Genomic DNA, 16,779 nt, shown 5'->3' on the forward strand with positions numbered 1-16,779 from the left:
TTTCAATTGCCTTTTAAAATGTCCCATTTGCATTTTGTGTTATTTGGTTACACCTATAAATAAAACTATGTTGGGCTTCCTATCCAATTCTGTAAGCACAGGCTTACAACCATCATTAGTTCAGCTCATTTCACATCTTGAAGTAACTTCACAGAAGTTCTAGCACAAGAATTAGTTCACCTGCAGAAAAATGCAACACCCTGTACTGATAAAGGGATTATGAGGCAAGGAGAAGTGATTCCTTAAGCATTTCTTCTCTTTGACTCCATATGGTTAAGGATAGGGGATACAAATTGTATCTTATGGCCATTGAATCTTCAGGAGTCTAAGGGGTGATATTAGGATTCTGTTACTGCTTTAGCATTTAACCATCAGAAATCATTTTATTCCATAGATTCTTGTCATATAATTGGACTCTCACCCTCCACCATGGAAGATCTTAACTGGCATGCACCTGCATATATTCTCATCCCCTGCTACACCTGAAAGAAGTAAATATTTATCTGCAGTTTGTGAGCTACTTAAGCAATCATCCTTTTAGCTCTTCATTGACTACTTGAAGTTACCAAAATTCCATTTTCCAATGGCAGAACACAAGATATACAAGGGGACAACACTTTACCCTTTACTCTGCCCAGATCACTTGGGATAGACACATTACTTATGTACTTTTGCTAGACAGGCACAACTTCTGCATGCAACATCCCATTAAACAGGATTCAGCTGACTTCAGAATTGCTGTATCAAGTGCTAGGTTTATTTTCTGAGCACGCTAAATATTGTCATGGATAGTCTAAGTTACTTTTTTATGTTGGATCATTCGTGACAGAGCAGATATTCCCAATGTACTTAATTACCTGGGACTTGGAATACTATGAAATGGGACTATTTGCCTTCAATACCATATATTACTCTCAGATCTTTTCTTCACACTCCAGTTATGTCCTACTGGGGACAGTGGTCATTCTGCTCAATGATCAGAAAGGCTGCCATACACTTTCTCTTCCTTTCTAGATAGGCACACATTAGTTTCTGTGACCATGCTAAACTTAGAGTATTAGGGTATTAGAACTGTTTTTCAATGAACCCAAGACTCTCCCTCCCCAAGTTGCAACTTGGTGGACAAGATTGATTGGATAGAGCTGGCCCATTTATACTGTACGCTTATATAGTACAGAGGTGGCCCTCTGATAGAGCTTCTCAGTTGTGGGAACACAAATTTACTTAGGAAAATGGAACAGGGCCTCAAGCAGCAGTTAGTAAGTTTGTTTGTCACACACACACATACTGGGCATCCATCCCAATCATTTTAAAGAAGCTGGTAGAACAATATGTCTGACCTCTCCTTTAGATTACCTAAGTCTCAAGCAGGTGACTTTTATTGCATGGTACCAGCTTTTCTATTCAGTTCAGTTCCGTTCATAGATCACATCAGTCCTCCCTGTACTGTGACTTATCTACAATATTGTCCTGTATTTTTCTCAGCATTAACCACCAAGCTGCTGTATTAGATGTTCACAGAGAAGCCCCAGCCTGTAAAAAACACAAATATATATGCAGCTTCATCTGGCATTCCTAGCAACCACAAGACAATAGGAAGATCTTTCATGTGTTCACAGCTAGCTGACCTTAAACTCCTTAAGGTACTGGACAAGTTGTTCTCAGTAATGAAGTACCCTATTCCACTACACAAACTCAATTTGTAGTTTATGGTAGGACCACAGTTCAAGTCTATGGTGACTTTTTTGCTGCTACACTTACCTTTAACCATCTCTTCCATTCTACAAGAATATCTGCCAAGGCATCAAAACTGATTCTTCCTACAAAACATTCTTGCTAATAAAATTGTCTTTACAAAGCTATTTCAAATTTCCTCCCAGAGTGTTTTCTGAGATTAGTTTAACCCAGGAATTAATTTACCTATTTCCTTCCCTAAATCTCATGTATTTAGGACCACAGTGTCTTGGCTGCCAGCCATCTGTAACACTGAATGGAAAGGAAAAGGAAGAGCTTCTCAGTGTTTCTTCACTGTCCCAAATATTTTAAGACAAATCCAAAACTATGCTGAAAGCAAAAGTTACAAAGGTCTATCCATATTCACACAGGGATCACGTATCTCATCAATCAGTTTGAGAAGTGTTATAAGAAATGTCTCCATCATTAGAATGTGTTTCAGTAGAACTCACTGCATCCACATTCTTACCAAAAAATGTCTCTATCTCTAATGTTTGCAAAGGCAATACCTGGAACTGTATTTATGGCCAAACATGATACAGCCACAAGGGCATCCTTAATGCCATATTTACCAAGGTCTCCCATAGCCACTGCTTACAAAAATCCCATATCAGGTAACTGACTGGACAGGAAACTTCTGCTTGAAGGATTATTCATGTATGTAAAAACTCTAAACCAGAAAAGTTATTTATCACTAACTGGACTTTCCTGAAGTATGTTGTTTTTTTTCATATTCAATTCCCTTTCTACTCCACCCCCCCTTCTCACTCCTTCTCTTTCACTGTCCTTTGGGAAACATGTGGCTTCAGGGGTAAAGTAACCACTGGGACTGATCCACTATTAAATCATGTTTTGCAGAACTAAGATCCTAAATTCTGGTCATGTATACAGTAAAAACATGGCAATGCTTATGTTTTCTGAGATGGTGATAACTATTTAACTATATAGTAAACAAATCTAACAGCAAAGAAAACATACAATGAGTAAAATTAATATAAAAAGAAAAAAATTGAAAAGGTGGAGAAATTAACTAAACACAAAATATGAAAATGATAGTGCAGTAAAACTATTTCCATTTTAGAATGGAAACAGGAGCCTGAAAAAAAAAAAAATAGGTATAATAAAAAGTAAGTGAAACCATTTTGAAAACCAGGCAGCAGTGGGAATCTGAAGAATGCATGATGCATAAGTTCCTATACTTAGCTCTAACAACTGTGTGTTTATCAGCATGTGCAGGACCAACTTAGTCTAGTCTGATAAAGTTTCAAATTTCTTCGGGTCTTTGCAAGACTTATCTCCTGAAAAAAAAAAAAAGATATAGAGAGAACCTTTTACAGGTTTCAGCCCTGCAGAGGATCCAATGTGCTCCTTTAAATACATAATACATTTTCTAATATTGGCATATTCCAAAAAGAACCAACTCAAATCAACTCTCCTGTTCAATATCTGTGCTGTATATGTATATATGTATATAAAATTGCAGTGTGCTGTAAAAGTTTTGTGGCCTGACTGTAAACATATTCTATTGAACAGCTATTCCAAAATTCTTTTCCTCATTGTTAACCACAACCCTTTATAAGCCATATGTTACATTCATCGTGTAACAGTTATTTGAGCATTAAAATTTGCAGTCAGGAACATTTTCAGACATACTGTGTTTGTTATATCTGTGTATACCTTAATTTTAGATAATATTATAACACTGGTAAGATTAGGATGACACAAATAGCAGCAAACACTTAAAGAAACAAGGACACGTTTACTGCATATATAAAGATGATGTAATTTATGGTATGGTCAAGGGTGTTAACTTTGAGAGAGTTGTCTTATAAGGGACACACACCAACAGTCAGTTAGGTTTTAAATCTCAGATAACACTTTTAATTAAGTTCAGAGGTTATCTACTAGTATCCACACATCTGATTTTTCTAGCAATTTTGTTGGCCGATGTCCTCATAACAGATATTCTTCTCATTCTTGAGAGAAAAAGACATTTTCATATATTCCTAAGTCTCAAGACAAGTTTACTCAGTTATAATATTGTCTTAACCACACTGCAAACATCTGATCATTCTGATTTATGTAGGTAGTTTCTGAAGAAATACATGTTAAACACATCATATAGAAAGACTACAACAATGCCAATAAATTATAAAAAACATAATTTAGAGACAAAATTAATGTCTAGGTATAAATAGCTGTAGATCAACAAATTATAGTATTTAAGAACGTTATAGTTTATATTTTGTGACTGAAAGATTTTTTCATGTGTAAAGTATAATCTTTCCAAATGTCTTCTTTTCTGCCACTAGAGGGTACTCCAAGAATTTACAGTATATTTATAGCAAGGATTTCTTTGGGGTTTTTGGTCTGTAAATGATCAAGTACTTTTGTCACACTAAACCTTAGGAATTTAACCCTTCAAAATCTTGATATTAAACAACAGCTTTCAAAATCAATCTAATATACCTTTTCAGCAAAATAGTGCAGCATACCCGAATTATAAAGAACATTGATTGACATGTAGTTGAGATTTAGTTAAACTTATTCTACTTTTAAATTAACTAAGTTATTATCTTTTCTTTATTTCAGATACAATTCTCTGGTTCACATCCTATTTCTTCATCCAGATTTGGACAAGGCATTCCATTGTTGGCAGGTTGAAGAAGTACAAAACGAGTTCTGATCTTGGTCCCTGTCTTTCTGCAAATACCTCTACAGAGACCCCAGGAAGACCATTGTGAAACCTCACAGTCCAGTGGTGTTTCTGCAATACACACAATAAAAAGGTGACATTACATAAATGTGTGCTTATGTCAAATACATAGTTGGCAGAGCATTAAGGAACTATGATCAAATAATGTTCTTTCTTGTACAAAAACACACGTGACATTAGCAAAATCCATATCCCACAGACAAAAATGTCTGTTTTCAGCTCCTAAGCTCATCAACACTGTTATTATTATTATTATTGCAGTCTACAGACTGTCTGAGGTAACACATAAGTAGTGCAGCATATTATCTACTGAATTGAAAATATAGAATTCCTATCAAAGAAAACTATGCTTTAAGTAATTGTATTCAAAAGATTGCTTTAAAAAAAGCATTTACTATTGATTTTGTTACGCATTTGCCTTCTCATGTCTTACTGAAAACGCTGGGATTAAAGGTTTTCTCTGGTTTATTTAGCTATATTTACATTTCTTTGCAGATAGATACTGTTCTTACAGTTGTTCATGTAGAATTCCATTTAACTTTTTTTTCCTATTTGCTTCAGGATTAGAGAAAAGTCACATTTTTTTATCATTAAGTCATCTTCTTATTGTGTATGTACACTGCAGTTCCCTTTGCCAATAAAGATATTCTGTCACTAGAAGCTTTTTAATACTAAAAGGGATTTCAATACAGTTTGAATTTACTGCAAAAATAGAAGTCAGAAACTCTAAAGTGCTTTTCATAATCTATACTTCCATTGAAAATATCTCTCATAAAAATATAGGTGACTATTCCTTAGCAGGTTAAATGAAAACTTTACTTCTCATAGGAAATCGCATCAAAATGGTATTACAGAGTCTGTGGGTACAATAGGTGCTCACAAAACCAGCTTTAAATGCAATACTATATGTGCCCTCTGGCACAGATTTCTAGTATTACAGTGGAACTCACTATCTCTTCAGTGACCACTCATTCCCATGTTTCCATAGGGAATGAGGGGGACAGTTTGATCTTTGGTAATTAAACCGGTCTTTTTGATTCTGTAATATGTTTTTAAATAGAATGATTTGCTGGTTATATAGAGTAAAATGGGGATCTATGATTAAAAATAACTTTTGAGATATCATACTTTAAATGCATTCTTTTAAATTTCTATCCTAAAAAGGGCCAGATGTTCCTTTCAAATGTAGCACGAAAGGCATATGACTAAAAATGAGATATGTAGCACTCATTTTGAATATAGTGTGTTTAGTAATAGAAATACATTTAAATGCTATATATTGGTAGAGAAATACATTTATTAAAGTATAAATCATGCACTTTTAACTGTGTAGAGAATGAGTTTAATTTTGCTGACTGTGAGGTAACTTCAGAACAGAGCTAGAGGCATGCAACCTACAGGCATCCTGGAGAAGCTTTTGGACATGGCAGCTCTTCTAGGAAAACACTGGGGATTTAGCCTTTTGTTGTCTCACAAGTAGTATTTTGGATGTCAGTCTTATTATTAACCCTTCTTCTTACACTTTGTAAAAATCAGATAGAAAACTGTAATGAGGAAATCTCAGTGGACACTGTCCAACTGCTACCTTTCCCTTCAAGCAACTATTATGTTAAATATGTATTTATTAATTTGGAGATTTGAAAATTACCCATAAAACTGATTTAAGTCCATAGTTTGAGTATGTTCCTACCTAAACAAGATGATTAGCCAGTATTTTTGAGAAAAATGAGAGAGAACATTACTTTTGCTGTGAGGGTGTATGTTTCTATCACAAATATGACCAGACCAATTGAATTATATCAATTCTTATTGCATATAACCATCAAACCCTCTGACCTGGAAAAAGACAATAGTTACTTTGCTTGGTCAACATGTAGAAACTTCAGGATGAATATTTACTTCAAAGTTGCAAAGAATTTTGAAGCTCTGATTCTGATCAGTGTTTCTCATAAAATTCCCTGATCTATGCAATACTAAGGCTTGAGAAGCTCTTATTGTTAACAGAACCCAAACCACTGAACCATAGCTCAAACATGCAATCCTTATTCCTCATTTTTTCAGGAATTCTCTTTTGTCAACTTGCTTGTTTTATTTCCCATGGGTGAGTCTGAAAACCATTCCTATGCAAATAGGAGAACATTCTGCCTAATCACCTGTTTCATCCATATCACTTACCAGATTTCCATATATTTTCTGAATGAATGGGAATAACAGAATTGAGCATATTGAAGAACTAATCACTTACCTAAGACAGAGTCTATTACTTCGTTGCTTTTAGCTGGAGGATTAATAAAAGGTGCAGAAAGACCCAGCTGGGTTTTCTTCAATTTCACCATCATTACTTGAGCAATAGGTGGCAAAATTTTGAGTTTGGGGTAATAAAATGAGTTTGCTGGGTGGCTTGGAGAGGAACAAGTGATCTGTCAAATAAAAAGGAGAACCTTAAAGAAGCTATATCCTACTAGTAAGAAGGTAACTGTAAAATCATGTTTATACATCATACTAATATTTTTTGGCAAGTAAAATGCATATAACCAGGTTATATGAACCTCAGTCCACGTAACTACTGCTGGTAATCCTAGACTTTTTGTGCATAATCCTCTGAGACAATGAATTGTGCCAGCCTTTTATAGAGGACTGCAGTGGGAAGTACCAAAACCACAGTAATGTATGGAATGGTTTGATGGAAAGAAGTAGATGTTATTACAAGGAAGAATACAAGAGTATCATATTGTACTAATTATGCTATAGCTGTTATCATATGGTTCTAGAAGGTCAATTGTATTGTTTTCCAGCTTCTCGATCCTCTTATTAGCACAGCATTTGGCTACAGAAAACCTTAAAGAAAGGATTAACTGAATGTTTATAGTATTTAAAACATTTGAATCAAAATCCTTTGCTCTCCACCACCCTTAAATAGCAAAAGCAAAGTATGAGGCATATAGAATATCAAGCAACAAAAGAGACTGAAAGTGGGGTCACCTCAGTAGTGATGAAGTTCTCCTCTGCTTTCCCTTAGCTCCTTTCCCTCAAGTGTAAGTTTCAGGTTCCAGCAATGCTTTTAACTGAAGACTCCTCCCCAAATCAGTATTCACTACTAAAAATTTTCATGTTTAGATACATATTTAGGAATGCCAGGACTTTTGTGAATACTTTTATTTTCCTGGTGGCTTATGAATTGCTAAAAATGATATAAAATAGTCAGATTTTACAGAAAAACTTTAAATGTAGAGCCAAATTTTTGTGAACCAGCTTCATTTGCCTAATAAATTTGAATGATACAGAAAATAAACAAAAGCAGTAGGATTATCAGCTGTGTAATAAATCTATATAAAGAGAGCATCAGCACTCTTCAGTACTGGAATCAGATTCGCAAGGGCCTATTGTGTACTCATAGGGTAGTTATCTTTTAAAGGGAGGACTCAAAACATACAGGTATTAAGTGCTAACCTATGTATATACACCTACCTCTGTAACTGTGTCCTGTGGAATAGTGGCAAAGTTTGGGGAGGAGAATGTAAAACCACTGTCAGTTCCAGCATCATATGGAAATAGGTCTACTGATACTTCTTCCATCCAGCGGTTTCCTTCACAGAGATTTAGGCTGTCAATACCCACAAACCAGTCAGGGCTTGGAACAATTCGTACCACAAATGAAACCTAATGAAACAAAATGATCCATCAGATTGCATCACTTTTTTTTTTAAATGCTCCAGTCCTGCTTATAGTACATATATATATATATAAAAAATAACTTAAAAATTTTGTAAGAAATGTCATTGTAATCTTCTACTTTATAGAACCTGTACAGTGCTCCCTTCAATGTCACATAGTTTTTACTAGCTCCTTGCATTACATTATTCCTATAAGTGAGAATTCGCTTTAATTTTGGGTGCTAGTGACATAAAATAAACTTTTAAAATTAATATGTATATTTACTTACTAAGGGATGTCTTGGATGCACTTCTAATTCAGTAGATGTTTGTCCTGTACCACTGGGAATGGCAGGAGCAGAGAAGATTCCATGTACACTCTGAATTTTCTCTCCAGCTTCTTCTATTTCTTTCATTAATACCCATGCTTCACCCTTTTCAGCAAAATCACGGACACCATTGCTGGCATATTCATTTTTTTTCCACATGCTGTAGTCAGAACTATGAGTAACACCTATTTGAGTGAATACACGGCATGACATAAAAGTCTGGTTTAGATTGTCCCTATTTATTCAATTTCTCTGTTTTATTTCTGAGGTTAAAAAAAATGTGTATAAAAATGAGTGAACACTAAAACATTTGGCTTATCTCTGTTTATTTCAGCTGCAGCCAATTGAATACAGAAGTCAATTGAAAACAGTTGTGGATTTTTGAAAGCACTGTGGATACTTCACATGTCTGCATTTCATTCTTAATAACTTGGCTTTTTTTTTTCCTTTTTCATTTGTTGCCTTAAAATTGACTGTTAAGAAATAAAAAGATCACAGTGGTCAAGAGATTCATTTGTTCTAAAAACTGGGCATACTTCACTTACCTAGCATTGATGACCACTGTGCTGGGGGCCTATAAAGTGGGTACTGCTTAGGGAAAGCAGTCTGACTCCATTTCCCTGTGAAGATTATGCTGTATTTAGCAAGTTCCTCCGCTGTGCAAATAGAATCATCACCCACAGGCAAGCTGCTGGCATAACCTAGTATTGTTACAAGTAACGTCCAGATAACTTTACAGGAGCGGTAGACAAACGTCAGGTTTTCCATTCCCTTCCACACAAAGAAGAAAAAAATACGTTAGCAACATTAGTCACTCTAAACTCAAAATTGAGTAACAGTTACCTAATAAAATGTAATGTACTGTAAGTTATAACCAAAAAGAAAGCATCTGAAACACTAAAAACTGTTGTGCTTCTAAAAATATTATTATAATGCTTTCAGATTTGATCTTTTCATGCTTATACTACAAATCTCTAACTCTACCTGAGACAAGAGTTTCTAATGAAAATAAAAATATCTTAACCTTGCCAATAGTCCTACCACTGAGAAAAATCTGTTTCTGATTTTCTTTTGAAATCTTATTAGAGTCACATCTTGAATTAATTAGAGTAGCAACTGTTTCTGTGGAAAACATTAGTGGTATATTTATTCTTCTAAAGATTAAATTGCAGGTTCCCTTGCCAAAAGAAATGATTTATTTTAAATTTGTGTTCTACAAGGGCTGTTTTATGGCATAACATTTAAAATCAAATGCATTTCATATTTATATAAATTACGGTGCTGTCATAGCTTGTGCATTTTAAAATACATTGTAATTCCTTCAGATTGTTTAAGCTACACAGTTGTTAAAACCCAGTATTTTTAAAAAGTTGCTGTCATAGGTTGTGCAAATTTTGCTTTTAAATTAGTATGGCAATTGCATCAGACTGTTGAAATCCAGCAATTGTTTAAAATAGCAGCCTTTAAAACTTACTTTTAAATGCTTTTGTCCTTTGAGAAAACTATACAAATATAAGTAAAACACTAAGAACATATTAATTTGTAAAAAGAGCTGTGAATACTCACTAAATGTTTCCTCTGGAGCACTGGTAGGGGGAGAGCACCTGCTTTTGCTGGCAGCTGAGTTGCTCTGCAAGAGAAGACAGTAGGAGTCTTGCTATTTATGCCTGAAGAGGGTCCCTTTGGTCCAACAATTATTGTAATCTTTACACTTTCCAGGTTTGCAAAAGGCATGCCATCTTCTTGTTTGCAGGCTTTTCGGGTGCACTATCAGAGGTTTCCTGCCTGTCAACTGGTCCAGGTTCCTATCAGAAGACTGTGATGCCGAATAGACGAAATGCCTTAAAAAAAATACCTTGGATTCTTAGCAACAGTTTGAGTTTTCTGGTGCCTTTACAGTTCTCTGCTCTGATTAATGCCTCCAAGCTATACAAATGAACTGATTCCAACGCTGGAATAGTTCTAGTGAATACACTTTAAATGAGAAGCATGTTTGCTTGTAAGTTTTATTGTCTGACAGATGCTCCTTCCAAACATTTACAGAGAGCTTGCTCACCCTCACACACCATATGTATGTGTTCAAATAAAACGGGTGAGGCAGCTAAAAAAGTCAAGAGGAAAAAAAAGTTACATTTCCTAATTGCACAGACTCACAGAGACTGTCTCTGCTGCAAATATGAATTAATCTGAAGTAGTACAGTGCATATTTTTGTGTCCTACAGTACTGTATGCTGGATGATGAAAGGGCTCTGTAACACTGTGGTTTCTTTGGAAAGAGTGGTTTTGGGAAGCTCTGAGATTTTTCTTAGCTGTCTTCAGGGTAAAAACCCCAAATAAGAATCTTATTCTTGCAGTGAAATCATACATCCTCTGTAGCACAGCACATATATCACCAAAATTAAATTTTCTATGAAAAATTATGTATAATATAATGACCCTATTAAGAAATAATGTTTAATATTGATTTTAAATTCTTTTCCCCACCACATTCCAAATAAGGGGAAAGAGAGGGTTGTGCCATGCCTATAAGGTTAATAAATGCTACTGGGGCTGGTCAGCAAAAGAAGTTAAGTTCAAAAGTTTAGAGTGAATCGTGAAGAAAGTCTTCCATAGGATTTTCTTTTGAAACTGTGAGGAACGTCACTTAAGTGCTTCCACAGATCTCCAATAGGATGGTAGAGCATATGGAAAATGACCAAGACAAGCAACACAGTAATTTTTTTCAGATGAAACTAGGCCATCACAGTTATATATATATATATATATATATATATATATATATCTATCTTAAGTGACATGCTGTGGTCCACCAGGAGGGTGTTACCAAACAACCAGATAACTTTACAGGCACTTTGTTGCAGCACTTTAACTGGAAACTCATCCTTCCCTTCTGCCCCTCACCCCATGGTAAATCAAGACAAGCCAAAAGATGAATAAACTAGGATGTGTGAGTGGAATTTCCATTGATTATTCTCCTGGCAAATGGAATTTATAACAAGTTTCAACACAAATGGATTCAGCACCCGTAACCACAATTCCTGTGTATCTGGATAGATTATGGGAATTCTGTGGCAGGTTAAGCCACCTAGACATGGACATGCCCTTTATTTCCAAGACCTCTTCCTCCATCCTGTGCTAATGCAATGTTTTCCACAATTTATTTCTGTTCCAGGAGACAGACTCCACTAAGAAAAAGAGCAAAAAGAATTCATGGATACTTTAATCCAGTTCTTTGAGTGTTTGTTGAAGGATGATATTTGAACTACATCCAGCTTACTTCCTCTTATGCACAGAATTCCAGATCCATGGGTTCCTTAGAGAACTGAGTGTTATTTACACAAGTGGGTGATCTTTCCCACCCATGCAGCTACCTAGAGGAACTATACAAAGGTCCCACAAGTTTTAATGTATGTTGCTCAGAGCAGTGTTAAAATTACTTAAGGCTTACTTATTTATTACTAAGTGGCTTTAAACTTCAGTAGGCTTTGACGTTTACCATCTTAATTACTGAACGAGCTAACTTCACATATTGAAACATACTGTGACATTTCCAGGACAACACTTAAAACGAGAAAAAAGCAATTAACTCCGGATATAGCACAGAGCTATTTAGTATATCAGTCTAGCCTTTTCCTTTCGAAGAATAATTACTGGCAAAAGGCACATCACCAGACTAGATCATTCTGGTTCCATGACTACATGCTATGAATGTGTCCAGGCACAGGACAATACATGCAGGCTGCATAATTTGGCACAAATATTATAAGAAAAACTTACTAAATGATGAAAGAAACTGAATCACTGGAAGTCATTAACTTGGGAAGTCATTTGAGGTTTCTAAATACAGAGTAGACAAACAAATATCAAAAAATCACAAAAGTTATAGTTGATTCTTCCTTTGGAATAAGAATGCATGATGTATGACCATCCAAGAGGTTTTCCAGTCCTACAATTCTTTGTAATCACTTTATCCTTCTTCTAGAGCTCCATTACTCCAATTTCTTGAGGTTAGCATAGTCTACAACATCAGATATGCTGTTAATGGAATACACAGTCTGAATACAGATCTACTGAGTCTAGATAGTTTCTTTTCCTACCTTACTGATGTGGGGATGAGGTACTTTGAAGTTTTTTAATCTGAAAACTAAAGAGGGATTCTTTCCTCAAAGACTGCAGGTACTTGCAGGGAAACTGTATTCTAGTCCTTATTCTTGTTCTCCAATGATGTCCAAAATGGAGATTTTCTTCCTTGCCATTCCTACACTGGACCTTTCCCTGTTTACAATGACGGCTCTACCATGGCAGGTTTCTCAGGATTAATATCTTCAGAAGCTGCAGCCTCATTCTTATGTTTGTTGGATTCATAATGAAACTGTTGAACAAAATACAGTGGTTGTAAATTTATTTAATTATCTTCTGGCCTCTCTCCACCCCCATGGCTGAATGAAGAGAATACAGAGAAAAATAAAATAATACCGAGTAATGGTGTCAGAAAATAGTGACTTGAGGACTCCCAGCCTTATTTCTTTACATAGAACTCTGCTAAACATAACCAGTCTCTGACAGAGTGAAGGACATCAAAACACCAAACATATCTCATAGGTGAGAAGGAAGAAAAAGAGAAAACAGAAAAAAATACCCAGATTTCCACTCAATGGACTACTTTCATGGCTGGGAAGCCACAGATGCCAAATTTCTGTGGGCCAGCAGCTGGAGAAAAAAATTGCTGTGGGATCAGAATCTATGCTTACATTCCTCCTTCAGTTATGATGTCCCATTAAAAAGCAGCTGAAAACTCATGGAAAACTGGAAAAAAACCTTCATTTAAAAAACAGTTTACCTACATATAAAATCAGACTTTTTTCTTTCTCTTTTACAGCAAAATAGCTTTTGTTTTTCATGTTTGTGTCTCTTCAGGTACACCTACTTTCTATCCACATGCATACCACTGTAGACCTTGAATGCTGAGGGACTAGGCATAGAAAGCTTGCTTCACTTAAGCATCAGTGCCAAAGTGCGCCTTGTGTTTAGTTTTACTTGCAGGAACATGCAATTTCTTGTCAGTAAGTCTTACAGGCTTTACCTCCAGGCTTTAGCAAGACTCACAGGATGAAAGCTAGAACATATAAAACAAAAGTGGTATCCATATACTTTGGGGGTTAAATAACAGTCATAACTGTGTCTAAAATATTCTGTATTTTTGTGAAGCAAAAATAATTAATAAACAAACAAGGAAAAACTCTACTTAAAAATATAGCAAAACACTCAGTATGTTGATTTTTGAATCTTTTACAATGTACCAAAACATTTATATCATACAGGAATATAGCACGCTAAAAGGGTGTAAATTCCATTTTGATTAGTCAGAGAATAATTTAGCCCTTTTTCTGGTAAGCAACAAGATTGGCATGATTAGTTATGACTTTTCCATTCAAGTGTAGGTTTGAGAGAAAGGAGGTTTAACCAGAATGATTGCTCTGAAGTTAGTTTGCCCACCTTTGTTCAAAACAGGAGCTTCAGAAATTTTGTATGTGTATCCCTGAAGTATTACCAAGCATTACAATTTTATTAAACCAATTTCCAGTTTGCTGTTAAAGAGTATATATGGAACTTTGATATTCACAGGCTGTTTAATATGCTTATGACTAGCTAGCATCTTTTGTCTATCAAGAAAAACATAACATTGTATTACTTAAGAAGGATTATATACCCATAGTTTCTCTCCTGAAGTTACCATGGATACACATACAATTATGGACACTCAGCAATGCCAAAAGGTTTATATTCAAGTCAAAGCCCTCTGAGCTCTAAGTTGTAAAATCTCAGTACCAGAGTGGCAAGCAGCAGAATGCTTTAGAATGGAGAAATTGTGGTGTTGTCTTGGAAGCTTCTATAAAATAAAGCATTTACATAATCAAATAAAACATTCCCAATATTGGATGGTACAACAGAAGTGAAGGCAGCTTTAATCTCTGTTTATATTTTGGGATAAAAATTTAGTTTGTAGATTAAGGTACCTAAAATAAGTGTACACATATGAACTAGATATGTAAACTACCACTATATATAATGGAAGTCTAATAAACCATCAATAGAATCTAGAAAACTGCTCAGCTCACCCTTTAATCCATACCTATATTTGACCAAGTGAATAACTTATCAGTTATTATGAGAGCAAGAAGTATACTCTGTCTCCACTAACTGTATTGATAAGTTCTCCATTGATCAGACACCTAGCTCTCATGTAAGCATAATCACGTCATTGATTCAGGCACCTGGGGCTGAAGGGGGGGAAGGTGCATTGTTCTTGGTTTGGTGTTTTTTTTACTTTCTAAGACCAATTTGATGCTTTCTTTGCCTTGTATAAATGTCAGGTTTTTATCTCTGTGGCAACACTGTAGGAAACCACCCAATTATATTTCTAAAGTAGTCACTCTCAAGGCCACTCTTCACTTATATTATTTCCTCTTTCAGTCAGTTTTGTCTATTTCTCTCCTATTTTTTTCAAAGGTCTTAAATATATTAAACAATAGCTTTGGAGTTTTTTAGAGTTACTGCTTTAATTCATGTGAATAACGAGGTACTGTAAAAATATTAGTTGATCTTTTCGGTGAAGTCATCCATAGGACCTTGGGTGACATGGTCTAGTGTGAGGTGTCCCTGCCCCTGTGAGGGGAGTTGGAACTGGATAATTTTAAGGTACTTTCCAACCCTAACCATTCTAAGATTGTATGATTCTATATATAACAGTCTGCACATTGCTCTAATTCTGTAAAAGATCCATCTTTTGACATCATAGCACAGTATCTTCTCCCTGCCCCGGTACAGGTAAGGAATCAATGAAGATTTAAGGGTAACACTGGAGTACTAAGTGCAGTGAGCACAACTTGAAGCAAGATAGGTTCAAACTGAATATAAGGAAAAAACTTTTCCACCACAACAGTCAAGTGGTGGAGCAGTTGGCCCAAAGATGCAGTGCAGTCTCCTCCTTGGAAGCTTTAAAACAAGACTGGATAAAGCCGTGAGCAACCTGATCTAATCTCAAAACTGACTCTGCTTTGAGTAGGAGATTGGACTAGAGACCTCCTGAGGTCCCTTGTAACCTGAAGTATCCCATGATCTTATATTATGAAGAAAATTTGTTTCTGACCTCATTCCAATGCTTCATGTATCATTAAAAAGAAAATTCACTTGCCTAATAACCTCACAGGTTCTCTCCACATAGGGGATTTCTCTTTCATAAGTAATACCAGGAATGTAATTGCAAAATTAAGGTTTACAAAGGAGGGGGATGTAGGACTGATATCTGTGGATGACACGAATATGCCGCACAACGGAATTCAGTGTAGAATTCCCTGAGTTAGCACCAAGGAATACCTCTCCAAAATCAAGCCACTAAAGTTAAATTAACATGGTGAACCTGGAGTTAATTAACTGACAGAGAAATGGGATATATAAATTCAGAAACAGGGTAATGTAAACACAGCTGCTTCTTTTGAGTTTTGAGGAAAGCTCCGTGCAGCCATCCCTGCACACTGATCAGCGACAGCAGCTTCCACAGAGGTGTTTGTGTGCTTGTGGAGGATCTCTGGATGAAACACTACTAATTCGGTACAGAAATAAATGCATGCCTACAAAGTTTATTATGGGAAACTTGTTCAAGTCTTCTGTGACCCTCCTCAGAACAAGTAATATTACTAGGGTTTTTTTACAGTCTTTTATAACAGTTGTGAAGTAAACCCTTAGAAAATGGATATTCTTAATAAAGAATATTCCTATCATTATGCTGAAGGAATCAAATAGCCATTCTCACTTAATGCCCAAAGTTGGACAGAGCTTTGGGTGACATGGTCTAGTGTGAGAAGTCCCTGCCCATGGCAGAGGGGTTGGAATGTTAAGGCCCTTTCCAACCCAAACCATTCTATGATTCTATGATCTAAAACATTTGGAACTGGGAAGTTATCATAGAGACATTGTGCTGCATATGGAAATAATTGTTTTGTAACTTGGCTGTAAACATGCCCCAATGCACAGGAAGAAACTTTAGACAAAATTACCAACCCTGAGAGCAGAAAAAGAATCAGTAGCTTTCATGACATACATACCCAAGAGCACAAAAGGTCTTAAAAGTAATATACAGCAGAGGAAACAAGACTATTAAATATAAGACATTATTGTTTTCCAACTACAGGCTGGTATCTCTTGTCTACAACAAAACAGTTGCTCTTCTCCAGAAGTAACAATTGAAAAAAATGTTAAATTCACCCTCTGCTTCTCAGCAAAACTCAGGGGAATGTGAACTGTAAGAACAAATTTCTTCTAAATGAGTATTCTTGCCAGTATTGCT

General features: G+C 35.7%; 1 protein-coding gene across 1 annotated transcript; it reads right to left on the bottom strand.

Annotated features, from left to right (window-relative positions):
• Positions 1 to 3,473: 3,473 nt before the first annotated feature.
• On the bottom strand, positions 3,474 to 10,762 carry SPON2 (spondin 2). Its single transcript, XM_062613494.1, has 6 exons — positions 9,999 to 10,762; positions 8,978 to 9,203; positions 8,394 to 8,617; positions 7,919 to 8,110; positions 6,696 to 6,870; positions 3,474 to 4,501 (listed from the first exon to the last, which is right to left on the bottom strand). Exons 1-6 carry the CDS (start codon positions 10,164 to 10,166, stop codon positions 4,323 to 4,325), a joined length of 1,164 nt encoding a protein of 387 aa, XP_062469478.1. The 5' UTR covers positions 10,167 to 10,762; the 3' UTR covers positions 3,474 to 4,322.
• Between the last annotated feature and the right edge of the window lie 6,017 nt (positions 10,763 to 16,779).

The sequence above is a fragment of the Pezoporus occidentalis genome, unplaced genomic scaffold (genome assembly GCF_034315485.1).
Source record: "Pezoporus occidentalis ecotype Australia unplaced genomic scaffold, CSIRO_AGI_Poc_V1 ctg168, whole genome shotgun sequence".
NCBI classification, from domain to species: domain Eukaryota; kingdom Metazoa; phylum Chordata; class Aves; order Psittaciformes; family Psittacidae; genus Pezoporus; species Pezoporus occidentalis.

Coding starts and splice junctions, on each gene's coding strand:
- SPON2 (XM_062613494.1), bottom strand. CDS start 10,166: ATGCCTTTTGCAAACCTGGAAAGTGTAAAGATTACAATAATTGTTGGA. Junction 8,618..8,977: donor ACAGTGGTCATCAATGCTAG/GTAAGTGAAGTA, acceptor TCACTCAAATAG/GTGTTACTCATAGTTCTGAC. Junction 8,111..8,393: donor TGCATCCAAGACATCCCTTA/GTAAGTAAATAT, acceptor TTGTTTCATTAG/GTTTCATTTGTGGTACGAAT.